Genomic DNA, 19651 nt, shown 5'->3' on the forward strand with positions numbered 1-19651 from the left:
TCTTTTTATTTGTGCTTAATTTGAGAGTCCTTAAACAAACAATTTAAAAAATTATCGCTCGCTACGCTCTTGGCTGTTCACTTAACAGTACCTTTCCATCTAACTTGCTTAGAGTACTTTTATGTCCCAAAACTCAAAAATTTTCGCGCTCGCTACGCTCGCGGGTGCTTTACTTTCCACTTGTCTCATTTTTTTCACCCTTTTTTAGCCGAACCTAGAAGGTAGCGCCGCTTTTAAGTCCTTTTATTAACAAGAAAATAACTCCTAGTTTCCGTATGAACTTTCTTTTTTACGACGTTCGAACTACTCAAGTCACAATCTTTCAATACATAAAGGGCGCTTGGGTCATGATTGCACTCGGGCGCTACATGAGCTAGAGACTACCCTGAATCAGTTATTCGAAGAGCTGAATATTATCTCGGTGCTGAAATATATATTATTAGAAAATAATTTAACTGAAATTGATCCCACTACCGAAATAGTCTTGAGAATTTGAATAATAAAATAATAATATCGAAAAAGCAGTTTTTCTAGGCTTAAAATTATTTAAAAACTAGCTTCCGCCAGCGGCTTTGTCTGCGTGGTACATATCAAATTTCAAGCAAATTAGTCCAACCGTTTTTGCGTGATTGAATAACAAACATACATCCATACATTCTCACAAACTTTCACATTTATAAAATAAGTAGGATATAAGTAGGAAGTAGGATGTTTAAGGAATTCGATGACACAAGATCGACTTTCAGCCCTTGCTATTCTTTCGATCGAAAATGACGTTGCTCTTAAAAATAAAATGTTATTAATTTGTTTAACTTGAGCATTTCTCCTCAAACATGACGTTTAGCTAAATCAAAACACTCTCGCAACACATACTTTTCACGTAGGACTAGTAGCGGCGTAAGGGTGGGGGGGGTACAGTGGATATTTCTAAGCTATTTAGGCGCTATTTGTAAGAGGAGGTGGAGGACTTTGGTGTCCTAAATCTCAATAAATTTTGAGCAAGTGAGAGGCACGCGTCCCTTCCACTCGGGCATGGTTAGCCCGCCTAAGAGCGAGAGAGACAGACATAAATCATCCTTCTTCCTACTATACGAATGAATATTCACATTAAAATTATTTTACCACTCAAAGTCGTTGTCACGTAAAACTTTCGCCCGTATACCGACTTTACAGGTAACCATTTTTTTTTTACTTTTTACTTTAACTTGTCTGAGTGTTCCAAAACTCAAAAATTTCGCGCTCGCTGCGCTCGCGCCTTACACTTCGCAGTAATTTCCTCTAGTCTCTTTAGGTATCTTCTTGCATCACAAGTATCAAAACTTACGCGCCCTTCTTCACTTTACAGTGCTTTTTTCAAACTTTTTTGGGAACTTCTGTGTTTAAAAACTCAAAAATTTCGCGCTCGCTACGCTCGCGCCTTACACTTTACAGTAGTTTTCCCTGCAGTCTTTACATCTCTTTGCGCCCAAAAAATCAAAAATTTCGCGGTCTCTTCGCTCGCGCCTTTTTCACCTTACAGTGCTTTTTTCAAACTTTTTTTGGACCTTCTGTGTTTAAAACTCTTAAAAATTTCGCGCTCGCTACGCTCGCGCCTTACGCTTTACAGTAGTTTTCTCCGAAGCCTTTACATATCTCTTTGCGACACAAAAATAAAAAAATTTCGCGCTCGCTTCGCTTGCGGGTACTTTTGTGTTAATTCTGTATGATTTTTTTACTACGTGATTATATTTTGTCGTTTTTTTTTTTGGGAGGGGTGCTCAATAAGTAGTTCGGCCCGGGTGCCACCCGATGCTACGCCGCCACTGCGAAGTCAAAGGGCCTCGCATAGACCTGCCGCACGTAGCCTCGCAATGGCTAGGGCCGCCGCTGTTTGTACCTGTTCGTGCTGATGGTGCAGCGCGGCGCTGGCGAGCGTGGCTAGTGCATGTGCGGCGTCAGTGGGCGGCAGCGGCGGCGCGCCGTTGCTGGCCGCCACCGAGCTGCTCACCGCGCCCTCGCCCTCGCCCGCCGCCTCGCCCTCCGCCGCCGCCACCGACGACGACACGCCCGCGCCGCCCTCCTCGCCTATACAGCACAAAGATGCTTACTCAGTCATCGAATCAACTTAGGCCTTACTTCACCAAGATCTTACACATAAGTTCCCTTAAAAAGTTGTTTAAAAATTACGGGCGCTTCTGTTGTCAGTGAAATTGGGACAAGCACACATAAGTTAATTTTACAAAAATGATGAAAATTAATCAAACAATACACATTTGTCATTACAAAAGTTTACATAGTTATAGCTTGCCTACAAACAAAAATAAAAATACCTGGTAGCAACGTAGGTGAGAGTAGTGCAGATCCATTTGCAGTCATAGTGAGCAAGGGCATAGATTCGCTCACTGTTGGCATCGTGTCCGCCGCACCTTCCATTTCCGAAGTGTCTGCGTCGCTGAATCTGTTAAAGTAAGCATATTTTAATTGATCCTTATAATTCTAATTTACTCTTGTGTTAAATAAGGTTCAAAGTGATTAACTAACTCATTAGGTTGGTGTTGCTGAGGTGTGAGCGAGAATGAATGTAGAACAGCTGGTCCGTTTGCTGTGGAGGATATAAGAGCTCCCTCTGTTTGCCCACTACTCGAAATATCAGCACCACCCTCTGCTGTGCTTGAACTGAGCAACAAAAATAAGTTTATTTTAGTTTTAAATTAACAATATACGTAAATATGTTTCATATAACGGTTTTACATACCTTATACCAGTGCTAAGAACATCTTGTGCAGCACTGCTAATATCGTTGACGTCGTCACTACTAGCGACACCCTCGCAACCACCCATATCTTCATCCATTGTACTAGACTCATCTAAAATGTTTTATTACCTATTAGTATTAAATATGAGGGCTGTATATAATACAGATATCATAAGGAATGTATTTATTACCATCTTGTACTATGGGAGCGCCATCACCCTCACCAACACCACTGTCTGTGGGCATGGCAGAGCTAATGGACTGATCTGGTGACTCCTCAGCAGCTCCTGCCAAGCCTTCAGCCTCATCCAAACTCTGCTCCTTCATCATTGGGTCTAACTGGCTCTCAGTGTCCTGAACAGAAATAATATCACTTTAAAATATAAATAATAATTATATTTTATATGAAATAATTTTTCCATCAATTAGATTTATTCATAGCCAAAAAATTACTAATGCAATTATAATTGAGCAACTAGTTTCCCTTTCAATGAAAGAAAATGAAGCCATTGAACAATTTCTCACCGGTGTTGACAAGCAGTTGTCTCCAATGTAGGCAGATTCATCAGCAACAGTTCCCGTTGTTGTGGTGTCATCAATATCCATCTCTTCCTCTGCCTCCGCTTCAGGATTTGCTACAAATGCATCTTTACTCAGTCAAAATCATAAAACTACAGATACTTAATTGAAGGAAACTTAACATTGTTGGAAAGAAACAACACTCATTATACATTATATTTCAAGTATCAAGATTTTTTACCATAAGCCATAAAAGTCTCAATCATTCCTAAGCCAATGATTTTGTGTTCTTACAGGATAGATTTTTAGGTACAAATTGAAATGGTATGACAGGTGAATATGATAATTTATATAGATAGAGCAATGGATTAGGTAAGGACTGTAATTACCTTGTTCAGCATGGTGCTCCTCGCCTTCTGCTAACTGTGCTGAAGCATCAATATCCAAGCCATCGCTGCTGCTGGTGGGGCCTCCATTTGTCGCTCCAATAGCCTCTGTTATGTATTTATAATGGTCTTATTTAAGTCGTGCACATTTAAACTTGGCAAAAAAGAGCATTTAGAAACCAAAATGCAAATCAAAATAACGGTGTCACTTCTAACAAGAATTTGGGGCAAAGTATTGAAAATGAAAACAAAGTAAATAAAGCACATGCATTACAATTACCTGATTCTTCAGCAGCCGCAGCTTCTTCGTTACTTGTAACGTTATTATCAGAAGCATCGATAGTATCGCCAGCTTGGTTTTCGTCTAAAGGTAACACTTCCGCGCCATCAGGTACATCAACGTGAAGCGCGGAATCTGACTCCATTTTACAAAGAATTAAACTTTAAACTAACGTAAAAGTGAAAAACATTGAAACTTAACAAGTAGTTAAAGAATAATGATCAACATTTTCAGAATATTCCGAAAATAACTATATTTTTTGACAACTCAAAAATTATCATGGGTAGCCATAAACCATAGAGGCAAGTTGGCGTCTTCTTTTTTTTTCTTATCTCCATTTTGAATGCATAGACAACATTTGATTTAGTTAATGGTTATTTCAGCATCGGTATCGTATAGTAAATGACGGCCTCCGGCTATCGAACATTGGGTTTGGACTCATACTTACTACTAATGAATTCACACTTACTTGAGTTTGACGCGTTAGATGTGTTTCAGCTAATTCTAAAAGTGAGAAAAGCTAAAGCGTAAGCTAGCGGCATGCTGCTAAACGTAGTTGTATCCCCTTAGCTTCAGTTAAATCTAGTTGTTTCCTTGTACTTTCATCATAGCTGCTAAAACTATGTGTACACACATCATCATAACAAATCTGTGGCTATCTTCTCATTGGCTAAAACTAGGTTTTCAGTTCCCGACTGATTCTCACTGAAGGGCTGATTTAATAATCAATAATAAACGAATCAGTCCTAGCTTGAGGTCATAATAAATCAGGATCTAGCCGTGTTAGGTAATCCATATATGTACACATTCCTTAGAATCCGGTAAATAGGAGGAGCACATAAGTGAGTGTATGAGGGGAGTCTGGGGGGATGCTATAACCAGAGTACATCATCATGATTTATATATGACATTCGAATATATTCACTAGTTTAGACGTAGGAAATTAATTTTATTATATTTTTGCCTTTTTTTTGAGCCTCACTTGGGATAAAAAGACTAGGCTATTGTTGTTCAGTGCTTGGAATCCAATCCTCTTTGAACATTCTTGGTCACTGTTAAGGACTGACAATGACAGGCTGTCATGTGTCATATGATAATATGCGTATGTTTACATCGTAGGTTAATTTTTATTTGAAGATTTGAGTTAAGAAAAAGGGAGTAGCATCCTGCCCGATTCAGAAATCGAAGCAATTGATAAGTTGCCGTAACTTAGTTACGAAAATCGCTAACGGCTCCAAGGACCAAATAATTATGGATCACTATCACAACTTCTGACACATATTAAGTAAAGGCGCTATAATTTCTTGAAGAACCTGAGATCCGCAGCAAGTGCGTTAGACATGGACTCCAAAGATAAAGAACAGAAGCCCGGAGAGGGTATACGATCAATGAGATCGACTACAGCATTTCGAGTAATTAATTTCGAACTCTATGCAAAGCCCGTAAGTAAATCTGCATACCTAACCTAAAACATTTATGTAATAGAATACAAAACTTTGGGACAACATTTCTTCCTAGAATATATCTTTAGTATTGTGAAAATTGTTATGATAGAATAAAACTTCTTCTGTAGGTACCAACTCATTAGCAAAATAAGTTTTTGTTTTACAGTTAGTTCTTTTTATATAAAGGCTAGACAACTTCTGTTCCTCTATTAACACTCCAATACTTTTGTTTCAGAACATTGTTATTATGACTATTGGAGCTGCATGTTTTACTTTTGCACTTGGTTATATTGCATACATGCGAACAAAATATGAATCAATGGGATACTACGCTGCTGTAGATAAAGATGGTAAAGAGATTTTTGAGAAGAAAAAATCTAAATGGGACTAAGTTAAAATGTTTTTTTAGATTTAATCAAAGTTAGTGATGTGCAGTGAACTTTTTATATTTTACAGTAAGTTTGCTCCTATACAAACTTCCATACAAAACTGTGCTTTATTTATTTAAGCTATTATTTAAATGTACAAATAAACGGTTAGAACCATATACTCTTGTATTTATTCACTCTTTTATATCTACTATCATGCACCTGAATTTATTGGATGGTAGATGATGAATATATGCCTAGCTTATCCATTCCACTGTGTTCCTGTAGGTGTTGTGTTTTACATGGAATTTAATATAACAAGCCACAAGCTCCTCTATTTTAGAGATTCATGTTAAATGATTACAGATTGGTGCACTTGGAGAGGCCTATGTCCAGCAGTGGACTGCGATAGGCTGATGATGATGATGATGATTACAGATATGATAAACCTCGTGATGGAGAATAATATTATGCTGTCTATGGCTCAAACCAACGAGGGCCCCATTGTGTGAGGGGACCGCGCACAGAGTGTAATTTTACCTCAAACACGGACATCCTCATTTAAATGCTATTTAGAAAGGTAGAAATCGAACAAATCCCCTAATAAAACTCCGGTGACGTTATGTATCATAGTTTTCGAAAAATTTTGAAAATCGAGAAAAGTCCATAGAAACCAAAGAAACGTTTTATTTCCGTTGTTAATATTGTTTTCCATTACATGTTTTTTGATTATGATTCAAATGTATTTCAGGCACCTATTAATATTGAAAAAGTTAAAAAATCTCGACTAGTCTCGACGAAAAAATTTTTTTTCTGTTATTTAGTTTTTATTTTTTTTCTGAGATGTCCTGCAATATTAGCATTTTTTTTAAATCCCATATTATTAGTTGCTGTACCTATTACTCCCACAAAAAAAACTAGGTGCTTTAAACATAGGACTTCGGAGATATTAAATTTTAAAATTTTAATTTAGGGTTGTCACTCAAGTGTATGGTTTACTTCAGTGATGGTCGTTATATTTATTTAAGGTTTAGTAGATGACAGAATTCAAAGAAAAGGTCTTTTAAAATTCCTATAATATAATATCTGTCTCTTTTATCTTATTTTTATCATATAATATTAAAATTAGCATTACGCCATGTACCTATTTGTTGGTTATAAGGGGGCTATAAGACTTAAAAATGTATTCAGTTTTGCTGTTGTCACCCAACTCTTTGATTTCTCATAAATTGCAGTCACCATAATTTTATTTTTGTCTACTTAATATGGATTAAAATGATTGGCCAATCGTTTCCTGAGATGCCATTCATGATGGCATACATGGCAGTGTTTTAACTTGTTCTTTCATTTACATATGATACGCAATAATAGTAAACATAAGCTGGGAGTACCTCCACGTGGTGAAGGCGGTAACAGTTTTTACTGGCTAAACCTCCCTATAATTTGTGATTTTTAATGTCGATATGCTTAAATGCCTTCGGGCTTATGTTGTTTTCGTTGTCTTGTTTGCTTCAATTTATTTGGCGGCACGGTAGCCAACCCGGTAACGCAGGGGAGCAGCCGCCATCTAAAAGTTTATTTCTTCTGGAATTTGTTTGTGATCATGGAACCGGACAAGTCCCATACTTTGTCTCAGCAGGGCTTTATTTACTCTGCTGAGGGATGTTCTTCTGGGCCCCGACCAGAGGATTTAATGAGAGGGGAGCATGAGGGTGACATACCTCAGGCTGGTCAGCGAGTGGCAGCTCGTGCTAACGACCAAGGCATGAATTTGGAACCAATCAAACTTACAAAACGGGAAATGTTTGATATTTTAACTGAACAGGCACGCTTAATTGGACCTAAAAAAAGACCTCTGGATCTTACCACTGAAGATAGAACCAGAATAGTCCTAAAGACGTTATTTCCGAATGAAATAGCTGAAAATTTTGATAGCAAAAATAAAACTGTTGTAGAGACTGTCACAAAATTTATTAGTAAATGCGAAACAATGTACAAAGCCAGCAAACGTAATCTACAATTGTTTTATAAGAAAAATAGATCTTGGCTTGACACAAAGTTTGCTATACCTCATATGAGTTTCCCCAATGTCACAACAACATCACAAGAGACGTTAATAGTGTCGGTATCTTCTACATCTACGTCCAAACTGAAGGAACCACAACCTTCAATATTAACGTTGAAAGTGATTGAACCAGATCTATCATCATCTCAAGAGATGTTAAACCTGATGGAACCAGAACTTTCATCATCTCAAAAAATGTTACTAGAACCAGAAGCTTCAACATCTCAAGAGATGTTCCTGGAATCAAAACCTTCAACTTCTCAAACTTCTAAGACTTATGACAGTTTGAGTTCTCGCCAACAGCGTCGCATAAGAAAGAGATTGGAAGAAGAACTTGAAGGACAACCACATTCCAAAATTATTAAAGCAATTTCAAAAGTTGTCACCGATCATACTGGTGAAAAACTTAGTTCAGGTTCTGCTCGAAAGTTGGAGTTCGTAATAAACGAATGCTTGAAATCTCCAACTCGGCCCAAAAAAATTGCATCCATTATACCACCCAAAGTGGAACCCAAACCATTTAGTCCTGAAGAAGCCCTTTCTATGATGATCGAACGAAAATTTACTGTGGATGATTATATTTCTATGCAGAGAGAATTAAAAGAAAGAGGGTTCCCGGCTTATCCATCGCACTATCGAGTACAATTTGCCAAAAAAATGTGCTATCCTGATGAGCAATTACATGTTACAGAAAGAGAGGCAAGCGTTTCTTTGCATAGTTTATTGTTACACACAATACGCCGCATCATTAAAGCTTGTGACACAAAAATAACAGAATACTTCAATCAAAATTATAAAGATATTGTGTACTGTATTTTTGAGGGTTCTTGGGGGTTCGACGGCAGCACTGGACAGTCAGTTTATAAGCAAAATTTCAAAAATGGGAATGATAAGGACGAAAATTGTTTATTTGCCACAACATTCATACCATTATATTTAAAAACAAATGACGGATTTGTGTTGTGGTCCAACCCAAGCCCACAATCTTTTAGGTTTTGCCGTCCAGTAAAAATTCAGTACAGAGAAGAGACAAAAGAACTTATTTTGGAGGAAAAAACGCGCGTAGAAGACGAAATTAAAAAATTATCACCCCTTTACGCAGAAACGCTCTCAGGTCAAAGTATAATAGCTGAACCAAAATTACACCTTACTATTATCGATGGTAAGGTTTTTAATATAATAACGGGGACTTCTTCGCAGCTTCGTTGTGCATGTTGTGGCGCATCACCATCAGATTTTAATAATTTAAATTTAATCAAAAACCGGCCATTAAACCCCGAAGCATTACGTCATGGATTAAGCCCACTGCACGCTTGGATCCGAATTTTTGAGTTTTTACTTCATTTGGGCTACAAAAATGATCCAGCTGTAATGAAATGGCGTGTATCTAAAAATTCGTTTGAGGCTATAATTGTAGAAAGTCGCAAAAAATATATTCAAAGCGAAATAAGAAGCAGAATGGGTCTCATAGTAGATGTTGTCCGTCCAAATTCGGGGACCACAAACGATGGAAATACCGCACGTACTGCACTGTCCGATAAATACCGAGAATCTTTTTCTGAAATCTTGGGTCTAGAACCATGGTTGGCGGAAGATTTACATACCATTTTAGTGGTTTTATCCAGTGGGTTGATAATTAATGCAAAAAAATTTGATGATCTTTGTCAATCTATTGCAACAAGATATGTGAAAACATACAAATGGTATTATATGTCCACTACAGTGCACAAAATATTAATGCACGGTCAGCAAATTATAGAGTCCAGCCCATTACTAATAGGTATGTTGTCAGAGCAAGCCGGGGAATCTAGGAACAAATTCTGGCGTTATGATCGTGAGCATCACACACGCAAGCTCGATCGTGAAATAACTATCACAGACTTATTTCACCGTGGACTTGAATCATCTGATCCATATTTATCTACCATATCCCACAATAAAAGAAGTAAACCTAAAAAATCTTTACCCCCAAAAGTTTATTCTCTGTTGGAAGTGACAATGGACAATGTGCGTTATTTCCCACCGGATTCTAATTTCGAATTTGAAGAAGTGGAACTAACTTCAGACGAAATCCTCATTATTTCAGATACTGAAGATGTGGCGTAAATTGATATTTGTTTTTTTTGGTAATGATTATTCCAAATAAGTCCAGTTTATTTCTCCCTTTTCTTTCATAAACTCAAATTTTAATACTGGCTATCCACCGCAGTTTCAAGTGCGTTTTTGGTTCCTACTTCACCTCCGGTAGCATCTATGCTTCATGTATTTTGCTTTCATATTATTATAAAATAAAAAATAAAAAACTGATATTCCACATTTGTTTTATCTCGAGGTGGTTCAATATTTTTAACAAATGTTGCTAATAGATATTGTGTATTTTTCCATAACATACCTAAATAACATAATCTAGAACTGTATTTCATCACATCGTATAGTCCCATTAAATAATCTCATTCTTTTTTTGACAACCCTATTTCCATAGAAATTGTTAAAAAACTTAGAAACGTTATAGCTCTGAAGTCCTGCACGTTAAATGTTCCAATTTTTCTCAGTAAGACGCTACATGACTAGAATGTATTTCGGTGGTAAAACAAAATGCTAATGTCGTATAGAAAAATTTATATAATTTATTTTGCAAAATTAAGAAAATATTTTTTTTCTCGCATTCCAGCGAAAGCAAAGACTTGTAATTTATACACAATATTATTAAAACAACCTTCAATTCATGGTTAATTTTAAATAAAGCGAGAGTTTGTTATTTTGGGAAATATCTGCAAAAAACTATTTGACAAAGTTCATTGACCTTTCAAAAAAAATTTCGTAGCTTCAAAATTAAGAAATATATTCAAACTGGTGTTTCATATTATATTATATAACAGTTATATCCATCAGAATTTACAATAAAAAGAGGATGTCCGCTTTTGAAGCAAAATAATACACTGTGCCGCGTAAGCAGCGTGTTCGCAGCCCACCCGTAATGCATTCGCTACGCGCTCGCATCGCCCCGTAGCCGATCGTATTCCGTTTGTGTGATGTGATAGGGCACTAAATAAACATGTTTTGTTTATGGTTCGACGGCCTCCTTGTATATATCTGTGCTAGATTATGTCACGTTGACATAAAAATGACATAGATAATAAAACGCTACGGATTTCGTTTCATGATTCGATGTCGTAGATTTTGTATTATTTGTATTGTAGTTTTTTCGCTATCATGTTTATATTTTAATATTTATCTCAGCTGGTTTACGTCCCCGCAGCTTAGTACTGTGGTGTATTTACTTATATATTGCTCATGTTACGTTTCGGTTAAATTAGCAAAGGAATAAATATTAAATATGTTTTCTGCTCTCAAGAAACTAACGAGAAGCGGAGATGATCGCTGTCCAGCTCCTTTGCCCATGTCTTCTTCTTTGCAGAAGAAGTTTTCCAAGGGGGTTCATTTTAATAGTAAGTTATGTGAAGAACTGCAAAATATGTAATTTGCATTAGATAATTTTTAAAGTAATGTTATTTATTGATTGTAGTGAAAATACTGATAAAAGGCGACAGGAATGTTGGAAAATCTTGCCTATTGCAGCGTTTACAAGGTGGACCCTTTATCGAAGATTATGCGCCCACTGATCAAATACAAGTTGCGCCTATACACTGGACATATAAAAATACTGATTACATTGTTAAGGTAAGTGAAAGTGTATGGTAAACATTGTACACTTGCTTATGTGTTCGGAAGATTTTGCTAGATTTATAAATGCAAGTTTATTTGAGCTGGACCTGGATGGTATATGTTTATTTACATATCTATACTAATACTATAAAGAGGAAAACTTTGTTTGTTTGTTTGGTTGTAATGAATAGGCTCAAAAACTACTGGACAGTTTTTAAAAATTCTTTCACCATTCGAAAGCTACATTATCCACGAGTAACATAGGCTATATTTTATCCCGGTACGGGCAGTAGTTAACACGGGACGCGGGTGAAACCGCGGGAAAACGGCTAGTGTAAAATATAACACTCAAGCTGCACATGAAAAGAGAAACAGCACACTAATATCCAGCTTGCTACATATGGTAATCTGTGCTCAATATTAGCTATTACTTAATTACAAATGCAAATATTCCTATAAATTTTAAATTCTCATTTGCAATTCCACTTTCACTAACTAAGAATTTTCTGTTGCGTTGTGATAGAATGTAAACAAACACTCTAACCTTTTATTAAAAGTACCTTTTTCTAATTCTTGGATCTTCTATGTATCCATTATTCAGTAATGGTACAGTTCTTGCAAAAGTGAATGGTCCACCCATTCCTTTCCACTTCCATTTCTGCCACCTGCTGATAACAAAATCATATATTTAATTTCTTATTGCTGAAAATGTCAGCTCAACAAATAGTTTGGCAGCATTAGGTTTTTGTCTAGGTATGTAATTACAAATTTTCTCATAGCTGAGGCAATCTCACATTAGCAACTAGTGTGACGTTTCATAGGCCTATTTGAAATAAAAACAATTGACTGTGACAAATAAATAAAAATACTAATTCTTTATCAGGTAGAAGTATGGGAAGTAGTAGATAAAGGTCGTACAAAGAAGAAACCACCATTAGGCTTAAAACTGGAGAACCAGTCCGCTGCAGCAACCACAGAAGATGGTTATGAAACCCCAGTTCTTGATGCCACATTCTTAGATGTATATAAAAATGCCAATGGCGTTATTTTGATGCTGGATATTACAAAGCCTTGGTATGAATTTTTTTAAGTTTTCTTTTTCTTTTATATGATGTCTTTACTGCCCATTTCTCTGGAAAAACTAACTCAAATTAGTCCAAGAACAGTAGTTAACTTTCTAATAATTATAATGGATCTCCCTTACTTCTTTAATTTAATCTACAATAAGTTTAAATAATGAGGATGTTTCTATAGGCATTGCCAATAATTCCTGTTATCTATCTTCTAGGACTTTTGACTATGTGGTAAAAGAGTTATCTCAAGTGCCAGCTGATCTCCCAGTAGTGGTGCTAGGCAACCATTGTGACATGCAGCACCACAGACAAGTACATCCCCACCACATTGAACAAGCTCTTCACCATGCCAAACTTATAAGGTACCTCCTGTCTACTTTTACGATCATCTACTTAGCTTATCATCAACATGAATGTTATCTAATCTGAATCACTATTGAGATAGATTCCGAAAATTTATAAAAATCGCGAATTGCCAATTTCCGTCATAATTTTATTATCTTTAATATGAGAAGACCATTAGGAACCATTCCAACTCACTTGATTTCCATGCAATGAATATCGACGCCTTAGGTCATCGGTCGGTCACGGACGCATGCATCCGAATTAGCCAAGATCAACTCACGTCACATGATATGTTAGCCCTTTCACTTTTCTGCACAAGGGCGGTTAATAAGTTAAGTTTCTTTTGTCCAGAACTGCTCCTGTGCGTTATGCGGAGTCTTCAATGCGAAATGGATTTGGACTACGATTACTGCACAAATTTCTCAGTGTGCCATTTTTAAGGCTTCAAAAGACAAGCTTACTAGAACAACTACAGAGGAATCAGAGAGATGTTGAGGAAATTGAAAAGGAACTTGATGACTTCCAGGTTAGTAATTAAGTTAGCACAAAATAAATGCAAAGAAACATCCAAATTGCGATTCTGCTCTTTTTTGGAAAGTCAGACTCAGTCAGAATACTTTGCACAGACCTCAAGATTTAATTTAAAAGGTATAATGAAGATTGATTAATTCCATAAGTATTATTGTTTCAGAATTCTGAAGAGTCCCACTACAATCTGTTTGTGGATCGCCTTGCAAATAAACGACGACAAAGTGCGGGCCAGCTTGAACATCGCCCGGCTAATGATCGTTCTCCTAGCATCGTGCTTGGAGCTGGCAAACCCATTGTACCACCTAGTGTCAATCCTCTTGTAAGTTAGATAATATAACTACTTGTTATGTTCTTACTACTTCCATGCATGTTAACATCATTATTAATTCCAGGTAGCGCAATCCTTGGCTGGCAATGGATTGAAAACGCAAAGCCACTATGTTAGCTCTGAATTAACAAAGCCTAAAAATCAAGTTAGTATGGAAATGACGCCACCTCGACTACCTCAACAAGACAGGTAATAGTAGCTACGATAGAAGCCAATTATCTTACACTATATGTATACAACAGGTATCTGTGGGTATCAAAGGGGGAGGCTTATGTTCAGCAGTGGACGTCCTATGGCTGAGATTTATTTATTTATTTATTTATTTATTTATTTATTTACAAAACACCTTAAACTATCTTTACAGGATCTCTTATCCTAATACGACAGCTAAGAACTAAAAACTAAGTATTTAAAAACTAAATTATTTACAATCACAGTAATCCACTAAAGTTAAAATTATATTATACTAGGTATTGTGTTTGTAACATAAAATAAATAATAATTCCTTTGCGAATTCACCAAAACAACATGTAAATACATCAATATTAATATGTAGATCATTTATGATACGGATGGCTCTGGTTATGGGTGCTTTGGCGAGTAAGTTGGTTCTCGCTGTAGGTACCAGTAGGAGAGGCGGGCTTCGCCGCCGCCACACGTAGCGGTCCGGCACGCACAGGCTCAAGCGCTGCAGCACTGCCGGGTGACTCTCCAATCCGCGAAGCACCTTCACCAAGTAGGCAACCAGTGCAAACTCTCGTCGGACACGCAGTTGATTATAACCAACCATGCCCAGGACAAACAGGGTGGGATACATCAGTGGGTAAAACGGATATACCCCATATAGTTTCTTGTACAGGTGGCGAGTAAACTTATTTTGAACGCGCTCCAACATTACCGCGTACTTCGCTTCATGTGGGGCCCATATGACCGCACTATGTTCCAGATGACTCCTGACTAGTGTATCATATAGGACCCTTACAGCTGCGATGTTGGTGAAGCTTTGTGTCTGCCTCAGAATAAATCCTAGGTTTCTGTACGCTTTCTTACAGACTCTGTTTATGTGCTCCCGGAATGTCAGATCGGGAGTCATGATAACACCTAAGTCTCGCACCTCGGTGACTCGTTGTAGTGGCGCCCCGTCTACCACATAATCATAGCGCACAGGTGTCCGAGCGCGGGTGAAGCTCATCAACGAGCACTTAGATACGTTGAAGTACAGTTTGTTTTCATGACTCCATTGTACTATGCGATCGATATCCTCCTGAAGGCGACTGCAATCTGATTCGGACCTAATCTCCAGCAGCAACTTAAAGTCATCCGCAAATAATAAACAAACGCCATGCCTTACGACTTCCGGCAGATTGTTTATCATTATCAGGAATTCCAGAGGCCCCAAATTACTGCCTTGACTTACCCCCGACCAGGTGTAATATGGATCAGATTCACATCCGTTGTAATCCACATACTGCTGTCTGTCTTGCATGTAACTAGTGAAAAACCGCAATAGATGCTGGGTGCATCCGAACTCGGCTAGCTTCCGCAGTAAGATGTCATTATCTACGGTGTCAAAAGCTTTTCTAAAATCAAAATAAGCTGCGTCCACCTGCACCCCAGCATCCACAGCCGGCACCACGCGTCCCATGAAGTCCAGTAGATTGGTAGCAGTACTGTGCCCCGGACGGAATCCGTGCTGAGCATCCGATAACTGTCCGCGTACTTGCTCTTGCATACAGCGCTGAATGGCAGACTCGAACACCTTTGCCGGTGTCGATAACACAGCTACTGGTCTGTACCCACTGATGTCCGGTCCCGCCCTGCCCTTGGGCACTGGAATGACTCGCGTAATCTTCCACTTATCTGGGAACTTCGCAGATTGAAGACAAGTGTTAAATACAAACAGTAAAGGTTCCGCGAGTACCCTACCACAATCTTTAAAAAGGAACGCTGGTAAACCATCCGGGCCCGCTGATCGCTTCGGCTTGAGGCGGTCGAGAGCACTCCTAACATCCTCAAGACTAAGCTTATTTATTTGTAAACACTGGCTGCCAGTGTCCCCCGCTTCCGCTGCCGCCTCTTCTGCGTCTAGTCGTGGCGGAGCATTACTATATACCGACTTAAACTAACTCGCGAACTGCTCCGCACACTCCTCGTCCGACAAATACTGACCGTCCTTCACTATGTCCTGCCTAGCCGCTGTACTTTTCTGTGACCGTATATATTGCCAAAATGATCTAGGGTCCTTCGCGAACTGACCTTGAATAATAGTTTCGTGCTGCTTGCGCGCCATTTCTATTTGTTTTTTAATGAGTGACCTATATTCTGAATATTCGCTGTAAGTACTAGTTGATTTAGTGGTTTTATATATTTTATGTAGACTTGCTTTAATTTTTAAGTTTTTAATTATCTCACTGGTGTACCATTTGGGGTAAATATATCGCTGTTTAACACTTAATGTTTTCTTCGGAACACTTGCATCTAAAATGGTATTTATTTTATCATAAAACAAATTCAAAATATCATCCACATCCCTCAGCTCATACATATCGGTCCAATCAGTATTTAATAACATAGAGTACAATAATTCATAATCCGCTTTAAAAAAATTCCAACGCGGTTTCCAAGAAATGCTTGCGTTGCCGGAGCTAGCGGGGGCGGGGCGCGGGGCGCTCGCACCTGCGAGCCGCACGCTCGTCGCGAGCGGCGGGTGATGTGCGTCCACGGGCACGAGCGACCCGTCCGCCCTCACTACTGACACCTCGCTCAAACCCGTACTCAATACTAGATCTAGTTGCCTATTTAAACAATTAGAGACATTATTGTTTTGAGTGAATTCGCAAAAGGACAAAAAATACTCGTAATAATTCCTCACATTTATCGGACACGAATAAAGGTTAAAATCACCTATCACAATAATTTGTTTATACTTAGTACATAGTTTCTCTATTATACCAAACAAAACCATATAATCATTCTCCGAACTACCAGGCGGAATATAAATCACTGAGCACAAAAATAAAAATCGTCTATTTAAGTAAACCGTTGCATTGACTAATTCAAAAACACAGCTCACAGCTGTCTATATCTACGTCACTCACGTACACTTGTCGCAGCTCGAACCGATGTGTGGCCACTAAAAGTGCGCCTCCCTGCTTCCGACCGTCCGCTCGGTCGCAGCGAAGTATTTTATAACCCGGCGGGATTAATTCTGCGTCATGTATAGAAGGGTTGCAACCCGACTCCGTGATTGCGTATATATCTGCATCCATTAATTCTATGCTACTTCTGAAGTCATTCAGCTTTGTTCGTAGCCCTCTAACATTTTGGTAGTAAATGTCAATGGTGTTAATTTGTTCCGGTTTTCGTGGAGTTTCGAAACCAAATCCACTCATTAAACTCGGTGTTTATGGGCCAGATTTCGGGCTGATTTAATTTCTGGAAACAGTTTTCAGGTACTTCTATTTTAAATGATGCATAATCTCTTTTAGTTTTATGAACGATTTTATCAACTTTTATAATGATGATGATAATGATATGTATACTTACCTACTAATTTGAATGGTTGCGTATTTTAGTGGACCGAGTACGCCATCGGGCGTTAATATATCCGCATCATCTGGCTGTCTGGATGAATTTTATGCAGGAACATTGGACAGTAGCTTTTTGGAAGACCTTCCAGCAATAGCCACCTCCAACCAAGAAATTGCATATGACACTGAAAGGTACTTACGTATCGCCAAGTTATGGCTTAGGTCTGCTGTTACTTCTTGAAATATACCTAATAAATGATTGCGGTCGTATTTTACTTTGCAGCGAAGATGAAAATACTACAAATCCTAAAGTAACAATCGATCAAGAAGACCTGGACTTCGAAATTAGTTCTTCAGCGGAACTTAAAGTTGAGACAAAGTTGCCAACGGAAAAGGTATCAAGAACAAGCCAAGATGAAGATAACCTTGACAAAATGATGAGTAGGATGAAAATGGAGGAGGATGTTGATAGCCATGGGTCAGATATAGGAGTCATGCCTATATTTGAAAAAAGTCGTCATATTGACTTGCAAATTTCACTGGACAACGACTTTCCATTGTGGGCTGGCGATACGAGTGCAAGAAGATCTCCTGAAGGTCAGCTATATTTTGATATAGACGTTATTTACTCGCGTCCTGAGAAAACTACTCACATTAATATTTTTGGTCCAAAGAATTATGAGCATTTTTGGACCTCAAACTTTTTTATTTTATAACATCATTATTGTGCAGGTGGTGAAGATCCTGACACGGCTAAAGAACCCAGTGACAAGGTATTCAAGTTTATTATTTTTTTACTTTTCTATTTATATAAATTGTATAACATAGGTACATGGCCTGTAACTTAAAATCTTTGTTTCATCTTAGGAAAAAAAACATAAGAAGAAGAAATCAAAAGACAAGGACAGAGGAGATTACAATGAAAAATCCGAGAAAAAAGAAAAGAAGCATAAACACAAGAAATCAAAAAGTGATAAAAAGCCTTCTCACCCTCAACTGGACTTATTGGCACCGTCGTCGGCAACAGAGTTTAATTACGAAGAGTACGATAGCATTTAACATCAATATTTTATTATTTGAACTTCTACATTCCATTCGTCTATATTTCGTGTGATTTTTATAAATGTCTGTATGATATGACGTAAATATAATCTTTATTATTATGAACATATAGTAAAGTCGACGGCGTGTTTCTGCAGCAAATTGACGGCTCTAAATACAACTGCATAGCATGGACTTTATAATTATGTAGTCTGACTTACAAGCACCATAATTTTTCTATTTCGTGTAAATGAGTTATGATAGAAGTACCTCGTCAGCGCATCTGGAGTTTACTTTAGAATTCGTTTTTACTTTTGAATTACCGGATGTCTAGGCGTTCATCCTGAAGCACTCAATTAAACAAAAAAGCTTTCAACACATATGCAGACAAGCATACCCATCACCATATAGAACAACTATTTGTATTAATTTTAATGTATTAAATATTTTAAATACATACAGAAGTAATAATAATCGGGAAGCATAATTTATGGAATCTCAAATCTAGTATTGGCAGAAAGCAAACGTAATAAATTTTCTAGTATGTAAATATAAAAACTAGTTTAATCTATCTATAGCCATGAAATTAAAAGGTCAAGCACATTATTTTTCCAGTATTCTTTGCAATGTTTTAGCATATAAATATATCTTTGCAGCAATCATTTGATTAGAATATTGCATTTGAGAGCTGAATATTTATTTCTATGGGTAAAGGAACAATGCAATACTGGTATCTAGTGCATAATAATTTAATATGCCAGTTATTCCACAGATACAGTTAATCCAGTAAACTTCCGTAAGAAGTGAAGTGGTACCCCTGGCACTATGTTATAATTGAATAGGGTAGTTCATGACTCTGACTATTTTGTCTGTGTTCTTGAGTTGAGATAGATTTGCACTTATTTGTATGTCTAGTTATGTCGAATGGTGCCAAAGTGGATTCTACTTGTAATTCAGATGATAATGGCCTTGGATGTGCATTTATTTTTGCAACGGATACCTATTGATGAATGTCTGCCTTTTTACTGACATATCCCTTTTATAATATATCTAGCTTCGTCTTAACAAGTCTGTTATTATTGAAAACGTGCAATGCAATTCGTATAATGTTTGTAATCGTAAGTTAAAATTGAAATTAAATACCTCGTTACAGCATAAAATATTTTATCATGTTATATGTATGCTTGTTGTCTAAATAAAATGTTTTAACAACGCATTTCAATTTAATTTTTTTGACCACTATTCAAAAACCAAACCAGTCATGTGTAATTTTTACTGTCTAGCTATCAAGGTTCATGAAATACAGCCTGGTGACAGACGAACGGCGAAGTCTTAGAAAT

At 37.5% G+C, this 19651-nt stretch overlaps 3 protein-coding genes across 4 annotated transcripts in view; 2 read left to right on the forward strand and 1 right to left on the reverse strand.

Moving 5' to 3' along the window:
* Positions 1-4240, reverse strand: part of LOC110371054 (host cell factor) — a 9342-nt gene extending 5102 nt beyond the window's left edge. Inside the window, exons 1-8 of one of the 2 annotated variants that reach the window (XM_064034544.1) lie at positions 3920-4240; positions 3643-3747; positions 3260-3369; positions 2926-3088; positions 2735-2846; positions 2521-2655; positions 2310-2437; positions 1877-2064 (exon numbers count right to left, since the gene is read on the reverse strand). In XM_064034544.1, coding sequence (XP_063890614.1) covers positions 1877-2064; positions 2310-2437; positions 2521-2655; positions 2735-2846; positions 2926-3088; positions 3260-3369; positions 3643-3747; positions 3920-4064 — 1086 coding nt within the window. In that variant the 5' untranslated portion in view covers positions 4065-4240. The remainder of the gene's footprint in view (positions 1-1876; positions 2065-2309; positions 2438-2520; positions 2656-2734; positions 2847-2925; positions 3089-3259; positions 3370-3642; positions 3748-3919) is intronic. The other variant, XM_064034543.1, reaches the window with a different exon arrangement.
* A 753-nt stretch (positions 4241-4993) lies between these two features.
* On the forward strand, positions 4994-5911 carry LOC110383708 (small integral membrane protein 8). The gene is made up of 2 exons (XM_021344526.3): positions 4994-5361; positions 5600-5911. The coding sequence occupies exons 1-2, from the start codon at positions 5260-5262 to the stop codon at positions 5753-5755; spliced, it is 258 nt and encodes an 85-aa protein (XP_021200201.1). The 5' UTR covers positions 4994-5259; the 3' UTR covers positions 5756-5911.
* A 4993-nt stretch (positions 5912-10904) lies between these two features.
* Positions 10905-19527, forward strand: LOC110384306 (rab-like protein 6). Its single transcript, XM_049842636.2, has 11 exons — positions 10905-11246; positions 11324-11478; positions 12347-12537; positions 12752-12898; positions 13233-13407; positions 13573-13731; positions 13805-13929; positions 17316-17462; positions 17554-17867; positions 18003-18043; positions 18138-19527. Exons 1-11 carry the CDS (start codon positions 11135-11137, stop codon positions 18327-18329), a joined length of 1758 nt encoding a protein of 585 aa, XP_049698593.2. The 5' UTR covers positions 10905-11134; the 3' UTR covers positions 18330-19527.
* Positions 19528-19651: the final 124 nt, after the last annotated feature.

Source organism: Helicoverpa armigera, chromosome 5 (assembly GCF_030705265.1).
Source record: "Helicoverpa armigera isolate CAAS_96S chromosome 5, ASM3070526v1, whole genome shotgun sequence".
Classification (NCBI taxonomy): Eukaryota; Metazoa; Arthropoda; class Insecta; order Lepidoptera; family Noctuidae; genus Helicoverpa; species Helicoverpa armigera.